The following is a 16754-nucleotide window of genomic DNA, read 5'->3' as shown; positions in this document are numbered from 1 at the left end:
ACTTAAAAGCTTCAATATTTTCTTTGTCTTCCTTGTTCTATATTAACACAGCTCTTTACTGTCCTAATTGTTTTCATATCTACAGGTGTTTCTCTAATTCACATTATCTTCACTACACGGTAAAGGAGATAAAATAAAATCAGAGACATCGCTATATGGGGTTGCAATTATCACAATTTTCTCAAAATATTTTGGTTTATCTGGCTCTTTATTTTGTATTTCAATGTGACTGCACTACACTGCATAAAACATTCAAGCCTTCCTAAATCTGCACTCTGTACTTCTTACTGAGCCATTCATTCTTACTTCATATCAGCCACACATAATACATGACTACTCTACACTGCCCTGCATTATCTACAGCCTTCATTTTACTATGAAAGTACTTGACTACAGTGTGTGTGTGTGTGTGTGTGTGTGTGTGTGTGTGTGTGTGTGTGTGTGTGTGTGTGTATTACACACACACACAAACTTTTCAAAAGCAAACTTCATGTTACTTAAGACCGAGGTGGGAAGTTTCAAAGCCCCCATGCTAAAGGATAACGCTTGTCCAAGCTGCAAAATCCTTTACTAATGCACTCTACAAGCACCTATAAGAATGCATGGATCATGCTATCCCAAACAAAACCAAGACTCACTCCTCCAAGAAAAGGAGACCAGTCTGGTGCAGTTATTAATATGTATAAACATGGCTGTAGATTGCAAGATGAAACACTCAAAAAGAGAAAATGTCCTTTTTTTCTTGGTTTTGCCAGCTGCCATAAACAAGCTATACAACAGAAGGAGGAAACTAGTACATAAAAGAGTAAAATCCCAAGAAGGGAAGACATCCCTGATCAGTATCAGCAAGAAACTACGTTCCCTCATAAAATCATCCAAGGCTAGCTTCGAAAGAAAAACTGCCATGGACTCCAAAGATAACCATAAGGCATTCCTTAGCTATGTCAAGAATCTAAGTGGCAATTCTCAGATCTGCTCAGAGTTAGCGCAGAATGGCACAAAATACACTGAACTGACCGATATTGCCAACATCCTGGCAGACAGGTTCAGTGCAAACTTCACCCCCCTCTCACCCTCAAAAGGGCCCATAATTATAACAGAAGAATGTAGTGCCCCTGAAATCACAGACACTCAGGTTAAAACAGCCCACTCCAAAGCCAAAAACACAGCATCAATGGGACCGGACGGTGTCCCAGGCTGCATCCTACACAAGCTCAAAGATGAACTAACCCCTCACCTAAACAAACTGTTTAAACTCAGCCTCTCCAAAGACTACATGCCCACTAAACCTGGTGGACTTCTTTGAGACAGTTACCAAGGCTATAGATGAGGGAAAGGTGGTCTACACAGCCTACCTAGACCTCGCAAAGGCCTTCAACACCATTCCCCACTCAGGAATTATAGACAAGCTCACCAGCCTGAACATGAACCCCTACGTCACGAGATGGGTTGCCAACTGGCTCACAGACAAAACCCACATGGTAAGAGTTGCGGGAGCTAGGTCTGACTCTAAACCGGTTACAACTGGCATTCCCCAGGGCTCAGTCCTAGGACTCCTCCTGTTCGGCATATACTTCTCAGAGGTACAGGCAACCACAGGAGGACTATGGCTGACCAAGTTTGCAGGCGACTGCAAACTAGGGGCTATAATCGACTCTCCCGCTGACACAAACATCCTCCAAAAGTATCTCACTGAGACAGATACCTGGTGTCAAAACCATGGCCTCAAGCTAAATGCCAAAAAGTGCATAGTCATCCCCTTTGGAAAAAACAAAGTACCCACAAACTACCACATAGGTGGTAGCTCCCTAAATACTGAAGACATAATAAGGGATCTGGGGACCCAAGTAGATAGTAACTTCTCCTTTGATAATCACATTGCCAAAGTGGTTAGAAAATCCTTCTATGTAGCCCACCTAATCACAAAAGGGTTTGCATCCAAATCGAAAGAGGTCAGTAGGCCCCTCTAAGCATCACTCATCAGACCCATGATAGAGTACAATGCCCCATTTGGGATGTACCTTACAAGACACCTGCAACAACTGGAAAGACCACAGAAGTAGTACCTCATCAAGAGGATTACTGGCCTCAAGCAGATGCCCTATGCAGTTCGATTGAAGAAACTCCAGCTGTACTTGGTTGCATACCGCCTACTCAGAGGTGATCTCTGCCTGACCTACAAGGCCATGTCCAACCCAGAACTGATGGACAAACACCACCTAAAGAAAACCATATCCCCTCGAGTCACACGCTCCAGGGATCTAAACCTCACCACAACAATAAATAGGACGTGCTGGAGGGTCAGATTCCTAACACAGAGACTTCCCATGCTCTGGAACACGACTCCAATCTACATTAGGCAGAGCTCCTCGCTAACCCTCTTCAAGAGAAACCTTGACGAGTGGATGGGAAACAGAACGTTTACCCCAGAGATCACTTAAATGGCTCTGCTGGAGAGAGGCACAGGGAACTAATCTAAGGGGGCGGCGAAAGCCAACACATTCCGGCTAGGCTTATAAACGCCTTCGGGCAGATAGCCTAGTACCTACCTATAAACCTAGATATATATATATATATATATATATATATATATATATATATATATATATACACACACATACACATACACACATATATCATACAACTGCTCATAAAAGTGAACAAAAAACATCATTCTTTTTAAATAGAATCACAAAAGCATGGCAAAAAAATTTGTGTGTGTGTGGGGGGGTCCACCTGCACCCCATACCCCCTTCTAATTATGTATACAAACTCTCAAGATTGCAAAACAGCAAGGAAAGGAGAATTCCAATTCTACTCTGTACCATGACATTGCACAGATGGCAACTGGCAAAACCAAGAAAAAAAGGACATTTTCTCTTTTTGAGTGTTTCATCTTGCAATCTACAGCCATATTTATGCATATTAATAACCGCAACCCATGGAATTTTCTGGAATCGTTCTATGAGGTTATGTTTTTGCGAAACCAGTCCTGTTTTAGTTAACAGGTTTGTTTTTCTTTTTCCAACAATCTCACAAAAGAATAAAAGTTGAAGTTAATTATGGATTCAGAGCAAACGGCTACCTCCCGAGTGCAGCTGCCCTCCCCCTCAACAGAAATTCACAAAATCTTTCAAGTTACTCCCTACAGCTAAGAAGAGCAAAATACTTGCATTTTCATTTATACACACTTAACACATCAGCGATAAATTTTATATGTAGTTGGTGTATTTTCGAGAATATGCTTGCAAGCACAATTGTAAACGTTTTCACATTGTACAGAAAAACACACACACACAAGTCTATATCTTTTCAATCACATGTACACAATTCACATCCCACAGCCCTGATACCTTGTCTTCCTAAATAAAAACAATTCCATATTTTATATGGTTTGTGTGCAGCTCACATACTGGTTAGTCTTACCAAAAACAACAGCAAATTTAAACAAACATCACAGTAAGTCTTCATCTGCCTTTATGTTTAAACTAATTTTGTGGTATTTGAGAGTAGTACAAAGATGGTTATATGTTGATCTCTCTTGTGGTTTAGTTTTGTGTTTAAGTTTAATTTATACTTTTTATTTTTATTTAGTGTGTGTGTGTGTGTGCGCGCGCGCAAGTATTTTTTAATAAAATTAGTTTGCAGAGAATAAAACTTCTGTGGGTGAAGTTTTTTTTGCAGGCCTCGCATGTACGTTTTTTTTTTTCTCTGTGATTGTGAATGTTGAGTAGCTATTGTGAATATCGATGCAAGAAGTGGTAAGAAAACTTGATGATGCTCACAGAATTATAATAAATAAAAATATCAACACTCTGTTCCAGATGCATGTATTTACCACATCATTTATCAATCCCCTTGACAATAAAATAAAATATAACATATCATAAATACAAGATATGCTCTTACATAAAAAGAGATTTGTAATACTATGCTCATTCACTTTTACAGAAAGACTAAAGCCAACAGGCATTATGACTGCTGAGCAAGCAACATTTCCCAAGCCAGTAAGCATCCTCCTCCTACTGCATAGTGGACTGTGGTGGCAAGCCTCTCCAGAACTTCAGTGTGATGCCAAAAGATATCTACAATTAGAAAGGAGAGACTAATTTGAGACCAAGTATGCCCAAGGTATGGACAAGTGAATGTACTATGTTATGAAAGATGGTCCCTCTTACAGATCTATCTTTATGTTAAGTACATAACTTTTACATCTCATAAGAGGGGACCCATCTTCTGCAACACAAGTCCCAAGTAAATCTTGGGTGGTGCCCCATGGGAAGGTACTCTTCAAAACATAGGACAAAGAAGAAAGACTTGGACATGAACATCACTTTCTTCTTACAGTGCTTTGAATAAGGTGTTGACAGCAGATCATATGGAGAAGAAAGGTAACTGCAAACATATGCTTCAGAGTGCAAACAGTTGGCAGATTTTAAAAATTCCCTACAGAGTACTCTGTCAGAACTACTGAGTGAGCAAATGACAATAACTAAGGAAATGACTACTCTACAACAGAAAAACAGGAAATGATTCTTTTCAGCTGGGACACAGGATCTGAATGGTCTTGACATAATAAGGTCTTATTAAGTTTAATTCTGTTGACTGCCTAAGAAACAATTACTAGAAAATGGAAATCAATGTCTAAAGTAACTGTATTTGAAGTAATGTTGTTGCTGTTTGTCTTTCGGCTTTTTCCCGGTAAGGGGTCGCCACAGCGGAACTCCGGTCCGCTAATGATTGGCAGTAGATTTTTTACGAAACGCTAAGGTGCCAGCTCGACGCTCAACCTTCAACGAAGGCACTCCCATTTACGCACGCATGTCTTTCGAACGCTACCCAACCACGGAGAGAACATGCAGACTCCACACAGAAGGCCCTCCCAAACCAAGCCGAGAATCGAACAGAAGAACCTTTCATAAAAGAAAACAACTGAAAGAGGAATCTTCAGAAAACAGAAGGAGCAAATTACATAGAAATAAATGGAAATTGTGGGAACAGTACATGCAGAATAATGTTAAGGAGGAGGAGGAGGAGGAGTGAGGATTAAGAGAAGGTAGGAGTTCAGCAATTTATTTAATGTTGGACTAATGATAGTTACAAAGAAAGAAAAGATGTGTGATGTACAATGTATATAAATGGGAAAATGTTAATACTGTTTGTTTCCTTTTCAGTTAATGTGCATTTGCTTATGTCTTAACTCATTCAGTCCAATGGAGCTCAAGACGTTTGCACTGTAACTTCCAATGGGCGGAACCTAAGCCTTTTGACAGAATCAAATTATGTCCTTGCATGTCAAACAAATGTTCATATCTCTGGAACCACAGGGATTATGAAATAAGTATAAATGGAAAACTCTTCAGCACAAACTATTTTTATAGTGGTAGTATTATTTAGGTTCTAGGTCTTAAACCAAATTATATAAGTCACAGTAAACACAGTAACTATTACATTTATAATATTTTGTAAACTTACAGTATCTCAGCAACCACTCAAGATACACATTTCCTGTCAGCAGCATTTTATTCATCTAGCTGAGAGCTTTCATTTAAGTCTAAGGAGTTCTGTCTGTGTTACATGGTTGCTGAGATATTTAGAAAATTATGTAAATTATATCTATATAAATTAATATCATAAAAACAACAGTTAGTATCTATTACCTGCACTCCACAAAGGTCAAATATTACTGCAGTTGAGGTTGCTATTGTGTAAACTTTAAGATGAAATCCTGTAGACCACTGCAGAAGAATTACTTCCAAGAAAACACCACGAATAAAGCCAACATTCTAACGACTTCTTTATTGCAAAAAAAACACCAACTTCCTCCTTCTTTTAAGATGAAATCTTTTAAAACCTTGTACATAGCATGGTTTTGGACTTACTGATGGAAATATGAACAAGCAATATTTGACACCTAAAGACATCAGTAGAAGTTAACTGCAGATGCACCTGGAGGTGTCACTTGGATGTAATGAGTTATATGATAATTTAATAAAGTTGTTAAAAAAAAAGTTGTTGACAGCAGATCACTGACCATGTAGCTGCTGCACTGAAAACATCCAAAGATATACTTCAGAAAAAAATTGCAGAGGTTGTTTAACTAGTGGAAAGAGACTTATGTTCTATAACAAGTGGCTTACTAAATTTATTACGGTAAAACTGTGTGCAGTCCAGCAGCATTGCATCTAATGCATCATAAAATTTTAGTGAATGTCTGAAAACCACAGTACTGCTCTAGCTGTCTCCTGCATGTTCCTTTGTAAGGCCTTGTCTGCAATACCCTCTGCCTTACTACTTATTTGTTCCTATAAAGACAGTAAGTATTTTAACATGGGAAATTGGCAACTGAGGGTCTTCATAAAGAGGTTAGCAGATGTATATGTCTTTTTGACAACCCTGTCTAACAATCTACTTTCCCTGTCATTAGGTAGTGGATGTCTAGCAGCAGCCTTAGGAGCACCCTTAATGGCTTCAGTTGACACTATAGAGGAATCAGTTTGCGGATTCTTGTAGAGGTGCATGTGGGTGTCAAGAACTCTATAAAATGACTGGGTTTCCTTGGGACATGCTACAGAGAATCTGGGTGCAGAGAGATGTCTTTGTCATCTAGTACCACATGGACAGGAGGAACTGCCAATGGTCTGGGTAATGGGTAAGGGCCTTAGAAAATTTCTCGCTCTCCCAATGAATGGTCTTCATCTTATGCAAGGCATCCCAAAGGATAAACATTCGGGGAGGGGGCAAAGACAGGGTAGTATCTGAGTAAGGAGTCATGGCAGAAATGAGGATGGATGCTGTCAAACTAAGATAATTCTTCCTAATCCTCAGATACTGAAGAACCAGATTCCTCCTGAAAAGAACCATCCCTGCTTCTTTTACTGGAAGTAGATTCAGTAGTAGTCTGTTGTGCCTTGCTGGTCTCCCTAGATTTCCTGTAAGGCTGTGAATCTCTGTCCAATTTTAAGGAGGTCCTGGGTTGTAGTGGCTAACAACTGGGAGGCAGGCTGAGGTAAACTGATTGGTCTCTTTGGTTTAAGCAAACATTTACAAAGGAAGGATTCTGTACTTGAGTTGGGCAACCACAGCCATGGTCCAGATTATTGGAGTGTGTTCCAGCAAAAACAACCGTGGAAGATGAACAATCTCCCTTGGTTGCCAACACTACGGTGTTGGAAGCTGAAGCCTGTTGAGCAACTTTGACGCTAGTGGTGGTCAGGTCTGAAGAAAGCAAAACTTTTAGACTTGGACAGAGAAGCGGAATGACAGCAATTGCCTTGTCAAAACCGTGGAAAGAGAAGGAACTGGGTGTGAGGTCTCCATGTAGGCTGTGAGGACGCTGACCCTACACTCAAGGGTCGTAGCTCAAAACTTAGCACAATCCTGATAACTAGAAACATTGTGCTGAGGTCTCAAATAAACAGACAAAAAGTCTGCATGCAGGATTTGTTTCCCACACTTCAAGCAGTTATTAACGTTTGTGAACATTAATCATAAGAAAAAAAATTACCCAGTGGGGTACTTGTCTGAAAACTGGTTGTAAAAAATCTCTGGAGAAGAATGAGCTGGTCGATGGACTAAAGCATCAGCTACAAATAACATGAGATGGTGCCAAGAGATGTCCCTCTTATACACTGTCTGAATGCTAGCCTTCAGATATCTGTTGGCTAGTGATAATGAAAAGAATCTGGAAACTGGGCCAGTTGCAGGCTTCTGCATGGCAGGAAAAATATTAATCAGTACTGCTACATTGACTAGGAAGACCATCAAATGTTTTACAAATGTTTCTTAAAGATGTATAGTTAACATTGCAGTTTGTGTGCTAGACTGATTGAGCTGATGGTGCACTTCCAGTGTTTTTGGCCTTTTCTTCCAATGTGGTGTGACCACTGGAGTAGCTATACATAAAAGAATGAAAAAAACGTAAAGAACAAAAAAACATGATGGTGCAGATAGTAAAACCAGTGGTTTAAAGAAAGTTTTAATCCAAAAAATGAGCACTTTCGTCTAGTACAATAACCAAGACTTCTTCAGATAAAAATTCCTAACAAACCAATCCACTTAAATAACAAACACCGTCACATGACTTAAATTAATGACATCACCAAATGAACCCTATAATTGAAAAAGTAATTTATAATAAAAACGGTGCTGTCAAACACTAACCTAAAACTAAAGACTTTACCTTATTAAAATATATAAAGTTATTATGTATAAGAAATACATCTGAAATTGTTGTATATGAACATTTTTTTGTTACTTGTTATCTTTCAAAAGCTTTAAGCTTTAGCAAACAATACATTGAACAGTAGTCATTAAGACCAGAGAAGCTATAAGCATTCAGCCTCAACTCCATAAAAGTTCCATCTTCTCTGACTTTAATGGCCAAGGGCCACCTCTCAATTCATTAACCATTCGGTCAATAACTTTATATTTAAACCAATGGCTGGGGTTCAGGGAAATATGTTTAGCTAGAGCACTGTGTAAATTCATTTTACCAAAACTACACTGGTGGTCATATGAGTTTTCAGAATTTCCATTCAGTCTTCCCTATATAAAAACTTTGACATGCCTGACATTTGGCCAAGTATATAACTCCCTTGGAATTACAATTATATTTGCCTTTAATATTGTACATTTTACTTCTAACTATAAATGACCTACCCATATCAAAATATTTACAATAAGGGCACAAACTACATTTAAATATTCCAGGGACACCTCACAAATAATTGTGTATGCCTTTCAAGGATATTTTTCATATTAACCCCCTTTTAAAATGAATCAGAGTTGGTTTCCTACTTTCACCCTTACACTTCTGTCTTCTTCTATGACGGCCCAATTTTTCTTCAAAATTATCTTTAAGGCGTCAGAATCTATACTAAATGGGGTAATAAAACTAATCATATAGGGAACATGATTATCCACAAGGCTTTTATCCAAAGGATCATTTTTTTCAATTTCATTAAGCAAGTCAAAGGGTGGCTCATTAATAGTATCACCCGGTTTAAAGGTATTTAAAATTGGTTTAAAATGCCCTGTTAGTCTCTTAACATGGACCTCTTGAATTAATTCATCAACTAAATTTGAAGGGTAACCATGTTTATAAAACATAGTTTTTAATAAATTATATTCCTCAGCAGAATCTTCATCAAGGGATATCATTCTTGCAGCCCTTACTAGCTGTCCTTTCATCACTGAATGTTTTTGGTAAAAAGGATGAGAGCTAGAAAAATGTAAAAAGTGTTTGAATACTTACTTTTTCCGAAAATCCTTACTATGTATCTGTGATCAAGTCTATCTTTAACCAACAAAGCATCAAGAAAGGGTATGTATTTCTAAATCACAATAGGACGTGAATTGCAAGAAGGATGCAGTGCTATTAATGTATTCCAAGAAACCATTAGCTGTATCCACACACCCTTCCAAATAATAAAAATATCATCCAGGTACTGTGTATACCAATAAATCTGGTCAGAAACTGGAAAATCTTTCATTAAAAATTCATGTTCCCAATAGGCCATAACCATATTAGCAAAACTGGCACCTCAATGGGACCCCTCTGCGACACCATTTTTTTGTAAATAAAAGTTCCCTTCAAAACAAAGTTATTAGTGAGAATAATACTCAGTAGCTCCTCATATAGGTTAGGGTTGCCACCCCTCTGTTTTTTTTCTGGACTATCTGGAAATCAAACTGATTCTCTGGTAGTCCAGAAAACAGTGTACAAACTCCGGTATCCTGTTTCAAAAAGGAAACAGACTATCAGAGTTTGTAAATCGGCTGATTTACTATGTTTTTTTACAGAAAAGCATAGTAAATTAGCTGAAAGCATGCATCAGGAACAGAATAAAAGGGCATTCCCCACCGGGTGATGTCATCGTGATGTCACAAAATGGGCAGAATGTGGGCAGGAGAGGGGGTGGGATAGGCAGGGTTACGCGAGGAGTGTGGCTTTACTCCAGTTTTAGCTACGACGAAAGGTGGCAACCCTAATATAGGTTGGCATCAGATGAGTTAATACCCTTCTCTAGTAGTAAATCAACCACTCATTGAATACCCAAATTATGAGGGATGACTGAATACAAATCCTTAACATCTACTGTTAGCAAGTGGTCAGGGTGAAATTCCATATTATTAATACTTTCAGGAAAATTCCATGAATTCCTACAGATCTGGGATTCACCCACCAGGAATTTTTGAAGTTTGTTGTCCACAAATTTAGCACAAGCATAAGTAATGGAATTCTTACCTTCCACAATAGGGCGTAATGGGGGGTCATTCATGTCCTTATGGATTTTTGGAATACCAAAATTAATGGGTATACGAGGGGCTGGCATGTCTAAGTAATTAAACACGCTCAGGTCAACACGTTCATCTATAAATAGGTCATTAAGGTGTGACCTCACCTGCTGGTAAGCCCCATTAACTTGGTTCAATGATACTTGCTCATAGTTAGAGTCTAGAATCCAGAACATCCTGTTCTTGTAATCAAAACTGTCCATAAAGACTAGGCCCCTGCCCTTACCTGGTTTCATTACCTTAACATCTAGGACCCTCAGAGCTTTAAGTGCATCATGTTCTGATCTACTAAGGTTATAAACATTGTTAGAAATTACCCGGTCATTTAATAAGGACCTAATATCCATTTCGCAAATCTTCTCAAAGACTGAGAGAGTTGGGTGGAGTGCTGGATTAAAAGTACTAGCAATCCTAAACTCATTATTAATTTCTACTCTATAATCCATTAAAAGCGCTAAATTCAGCTTATGCAAAAAGACCTTCACATCCAAAGTGTTAGACAAGTCCTATCTATCAGATGAGACAAAGGTTAAGCCCCTAGATAAGACCTCAACCACCCTTGGTTCCACTGTAAAACTGTAATAATTATATATCTTAAAGTCACCATCAATGTTGGTCAACAGTGCAAAATTATTAACATTCAAGTCAGAAGATGCCATTCCAGGAAAAAGGTCTCTGTCTGCTATCTGCATCTGTGATTGCACCTCCAAGGGCACTGGTTGTGTTGGGGACCAACTGGCGGTTTCTGTTGATTCTTCCTGAAGGCATTGGAAAAATCCTGATTACCAGGTTGATTGTTCGTACAACCAGAAGAATTAACTTGGGGTTGTTGCTGGTTTAACTGGCACCCCTAATGCATTCACTATGCCTCAAAGATGGCAAACTGTTATTTAAGGTAACACCAGCATTAGGACTATCGGTAGTATTACTCACACCATTGCTATGAGAATCCATAATGACACTGCTACCTTGATTCAAGCCTTGTGGGTTAATCTTACCCCAGGCTTGGGAGGCAGAAGGTTGTGGGTAGGTAGTACCATTCTCGCCTTATCCCATCCCATCTTCCTTAATTTGGTGGTTTTTAATTCTGAAATGTGTTGGTCAATACTGTTAAACACCCAACAAAATTCATATTTATATCTCTCATAGTCAGTGTCTGACCTTATAACATTATCCAAATTATCTAGATCACCAACCAATATTTCTGACTTCAAATTATAATGTTTGATCAAAGTTCCAAGAATTCACAACCTTGTTTATCAAATAACTGGGAAAGTTAAAAATAAAAAGGAGAGTTAGGTTCCAGTCCAGTGGCAAACCGCCATTTTTTAGATTAAACTGTTTTTAAACAACTGGTTTTCCTATCTACACCATTACATTTTTTTTGTTCTTTTAGTTTTGAGTTTGTTTGGTGTTTGCGGTTATTTAGTTTGGTTATACGCAAGTCGGGGGGCCTTGCCCCCTGCAAAAAATATTTCTTGTGTTTTTTTTTTGCTGATTTAGATTAAATTCGTTTAGATAAGCTGTGTTTGATAATATGTGTTTAGATAAGCTCAAATTTAGATGAACTGATACATTTGTATGTATGTGTATTGTGTGTGTGTGTGTGTGTGTGTGTGTGTGTGTGTGTGTGTGTGTGTGTGTGTGTGTGTGTGTGTGTGTGTGTGTGTGTGTGTGTGTGTGTGTGTGTGTGTGTGTGTGTGTGTCTACTTTGATTCACTGAAAACTCATTTCACTGAATTTCAAAACACTCACACCAAATCGCTGAAAGCTCAAATCACTGAAAACTCATTTCACTGAGTTACATTTCACTGAATGTAAGTACTGTTGGGCAAATAAAACGTATATGCCCTTTTCCACACTGTAGTGCGATCCTGGAGTCCCCCCCCCCCGACTATATATATATTAACTCCAGGATCCCACTACAGTGGGGAAAAGGGTATATACGTTTCATTTGTCCAACAGTACTTATATTCAGTGAAATGAGTTTTCAGTGATTTGAGCTATATAGATAGATACATAAACATACACACACACACACAAACATACATACTGGGTGTGTTGTGTATGGTTGAACTGTCTTAATGTTGAAATAAAACACCAACAAAATAAATTTGATCATACACAACACCAAACAAAAACAAACCCAAAAACAATAATATCGAGACTAGCCTCAAACTTGTCTGAATAATGGCAGTGTTACAGGAAGGTTTTAATGATGTTAAAGTATAGGGTTAGGGTTGGGGGAAGGGGCAGTACTAGGGTTAGCATTAGCACTCATTACTAAGAGACTGTGTCCCCCTGCACTACCTTAGTAATGGGTGATAATCCTAACCCTAATGCTGCCCCTTCCCCCAACCCTAACCTATACCTTAATGTCACTGCCACTACACACGACAGACTCGGACACACAAATATTCACAAACACATACGTACAACACTAAATCTATCTCCTAATCTAACCCTTACCCTAAAATACACACACTCACACACAAACACCTTCACTCATCCCCAACCTAAACCTTAACTCACATACACACATACATACACACTCCAACCACTAACCACCACTTACCAGTAACAACATTCCATACCATCTACATATCCACTGTTTGACCATCTGTACCATCGACATTGTCAAACAAATGTGTATTATAAATATGTAAATACATACATACATATAAAATTCACTGAAGGGATATTTTTTCTTTATACAAAGAAGGCTTTATTCCCACACTGATAATATTATCACATAGTATTACAATTACTACATACAAATCTATAGGTTTGCAGAAAGGGTGACATGCTTTAAACAACAAGTCGATTATACTAAACTGCCCATCTTTCCATGGGATGGTTGTTCTATTACTGAAACTATAACACTAAAAGGAAGTTTACAAATTTGTCCTTATTATATGATTACCAAATGGTAGGTCTGAAGACTAGTGAGTGGCTGAGAAGACAGCACAGATGCCCAACATTTAATTTAATACATGTTAAGAGTACAGGAATTACTATGTCTGTAAGCTGGGTGCCAGTGATATCATGGCGGATGGGATGACTTGTAAATGGCATAATTTAATTCTTCTTTTGAAAGACATATACCAGTGTCTCTGAGACTAGTTTAACATTCTTTCTGGCTGTAACTGTGTATTACCTTATTGTTTGTTAAAATGTTAATCTCAACAGTGATACCATTACACAAGTCAGGAGAAACTGATTAATGTACTGAAATGAAAATTAAGAGGTTGTAAATTATTATTAATTTTCATGTTTATTAAATCACTGTGCATTACTTTTGTTGTTTATGAAAGTTAGGACATGTGTATGCAAACCACTGCAGCATGAAAGATTTATTATGCTGCTGAATTTAACAACTGAACAGTAAAGCAATGCTAAAATCAGACTGGCTACAACCCATTCACAATTATGCTTGTTATTTTGTTTATTTCAGTGCATGGCCATAACATTGGAATGCAGGTATGCTATAAAAGAATCTCATATTTATATGATACAAATAATGGCACTAAACACTGGAAAATTACAATTACTAAAACATACCTTAAACATGTAAAACTGTTTTATTTAATATAAAAAGCACACCGGATTCTTAATTTGGAGTTAAAATTCATTTAAAATGATCAGCATACCTTAGTGCTCACTACTTTACACAGTATGTATACAATATACTAGATTAACAAACAAAAGGGAGTATTGTATATGGGTATGCAGCTTAAAATGTTAGTGAGCTATCTAAAGAAAGTACTCTGTCATATGGTACAACTTCCAGTAGTTTAATCTGATTAAAGACCTCATGGAGGTTAGTCACCATCCACAATGTTTCTGGCATTATTTACTCACCACTGTAATAGTCCCTCATAAGTCACAGCTAAGAATTACTAATGAGCTTCATTCTGTAGCCTCAGGGTTACTTCTCCCTATCTAACCACCCACATTCTGTTTAACTGAAAAAGTCACTCAACACCAGTGCTCCTGGGTTACCTCTGGTGAAAATCACCCATGTATTACCTGACTACCAGGAAAGATTAAAAAAAACTCACTGTCACTACCAATAATACAAAGAGGTCAACTAGCCTAACCTCTACAGGGTCTAAGGCTCTTGACTGGAGTCTTTCTTCTCTGGAACCCGCTCTTTTGTAAAAATGGATAGGGCAATTCTGGATATCACTTATAAATACAACGTACATATAATGTTAGGCAATGCAATGCAACCTTTTTGGCAAAAAGTATGTGTGCACAGAAGGGGCATTAGCAGTTTCCATCATGGAAGGGAAAAATATCCTGGACCGATCTTTATGTTTATTTCTGTCATTTACATTCTGTTTTCATCTAAAATCACACTAAAAATGAAATACTTTAATAACTTATTTCACTTGTTTTATCTTATACCTGCTGTACGTATCTCTTTTCTTGAGGTATAAAACAGCTTACTACTTCTGAACCATGAACTGTCCCATGCTTTTCAGTCTTTACTATTCAAGTACAACTTTTACTTCTGCAATCCAATCAACACTTTGCTAATCTATGTCTATATACAATTCTTATTTCATGAATCATACTCTTAAAATATCTGTTAATGCATCCATACAGGAAATACAACGTATTGCTTCTGTCTGCCCATCAACCTTCCAAAAATGTGTTCAAAAGTAGCTATAGGATAAAATAGCTAACTTTAAAATATATATACTAATGACTGTAGATTACAGAGAACAGTTATAAATATTAGTAATTTTTTTACTCACTCTACCTGCCAATCATCAGCCCCCTCCTAGTCAACTGGTCCATTCATTCTTCACCTTCGGGGTGAGGCCATCACTTTGGCAGACATCATGATGTTTTTCTTATTTTCAGCCCTAACACCCCTGTGCACACTTGACTGAGCACAAGGGCAGGGCATGCTATGGACTGACTATGAAGTTATGTCCCCTCGCTCCTGAAAGGGATGGTCCCTTCAGGCCACCCTGCCCCTACCACAGAAGCATGGGAGGCAGTTTTCAAGTCTCCAACAGGGAAGTCATACCTCTCAGTGTGCCCCAAAGTGCAGATAACACTTTCCACCCACCAGGAGAGGTGATCAGCTACCCCTTTCACTCTTCTCCCCTCCTTGCCTGGCTCCTCCAGTGCTAAGGCTGCTAAGTGAACCCTGGATGCCTGGGCTGCAGTTAGGTTTCTATCCCTCTGTGCCAAAAAGCACAGGGAAGAAATTTTAGTAATTGATTCTTGCCTCCTTACTTAAGCAGCAAAGTTATAAATTGTCATATTAGACTAAATTATACAGCTAAACAGGTACAAAAGAGGATAAGCTCCTCAAATGAAATATAGCTACAACCCTTGTGTAAATGAATGGAACTTGCAAACCTAACCAGAAATACAGGAATGAAATACAAAAGTAACGGGTGACCAAATGATGTGAATTCTTACCTTGAAAAGCCGTGACTCCTGCTAACTTTGGTGCATCCAACAGCCAGTCGGTGAGTGTCTGGTTCCTAAAAGCAATGCTTCGAAACTGCTTTCCACCATTAACATTCCACGTACCAACACAAACTCGAATTCGCTTTGGTTTTGAGTAATCATAAAATTTTTCACACATAGCCTTCAACACACGTGGTGATGCTGTCAAAATATCATATTGAAAAATTAATTAAGTACAGGCCTAAACTCATGGTGATGCTATCAAAGTATCACACAGAAAATATCATTATGTATAGGCCTATTCTAAAGCATCCACAGACGGCATAAACAGTGGCAACACAAATGTATTCTAATTTCTTTCTGTTTATATGCAAGCACTTTTACAAGGAATGCTGTATTCAATACAGACAAAATGTTCACACAAAGAATTGCAATATAAAGGACTTGTCTGTAATAACTTTGCTCTTAATGTGTGCTATCCATTACTAGCAATTGAAAACAGAAGCATGGTGATGGAAGCTACGAAGTAAGAAAGTGATTAAAGCCTTCAGCTGCAGAAGTCAAAATGACTGAGGTGGTAGTGCTCATGTGCTTACTCTCTACATTTTATAACATACTCATTTGGTTAGTTAGTTCCAGCAAAAATAAATGTTAAAAATGAATCATTTAGCAAACAAAATTATACCTTACAGTTTTAGTTGGTTAGAAGCAATGACCATGTCACAGGCAAAAAGAAAGTAGCTGTGAAAAAATAAAGTGGAACAAGAAAGCAAAATAACTGAAGAAATAGGTATGAGATCAATAAGAACAGTGCACAAAACAAAAAAGAAAAATCTTGACTACTGTTAATTGCTAGAAATATAATTCAGCTGGTCATGGCTGCAGAAAATAACATATCATTTTAATGCATCAGCTGAACTATGAATGGACCCTTCTTGATGACTTTCGAATTGAGTTGATCTTCACCTACCAGAATTTGGCAAATCAGCATTTATGAGACATCCTGGCACCTGTACCAATGC

At 38.1% G+C, this 16754-nt stretch overlaps 1 protein-coding gene across 1 annotated transcript in view; it reads right to left on the bottom strand.

Moving 5' to 3' along the window:
* The window catches only part of SYNJ1 (synaptojanin 1), a 2168218-nt gene that overhangs the window by 1211514 nt on the left and 939950 nt on the right, over positions 1–16754 (bottom strand). Inside the window, exon 14 of the mRNA XM_044071423.1 lies at positions 15742–15933. Coding sequence (XP_043927358.1) covers positions 15742–15933 — 192 coding nt within the window. The remainder of the gene's footprint in view (positions 1–15741; positions 15934–16754) is intronic.

Source organism: Protopterus annectens, chromosome 5.part0, assembly GCF_019279795.1.
Source record: "Protopterus annectens isolate FY-2018-M chromosome 5.part0, PAN1.0, whole genome shotgun sequence".
Taxonomy (NCBI): domain Eukaryota; kingdom Metazoa; phylum Chordata; order Ceratodontiformes; family Protopteridae; genus Protopterus; species Protopterus annectens.
This window is presented reverse-complemented; position numbering and strand designations above follow the sequence as displayed.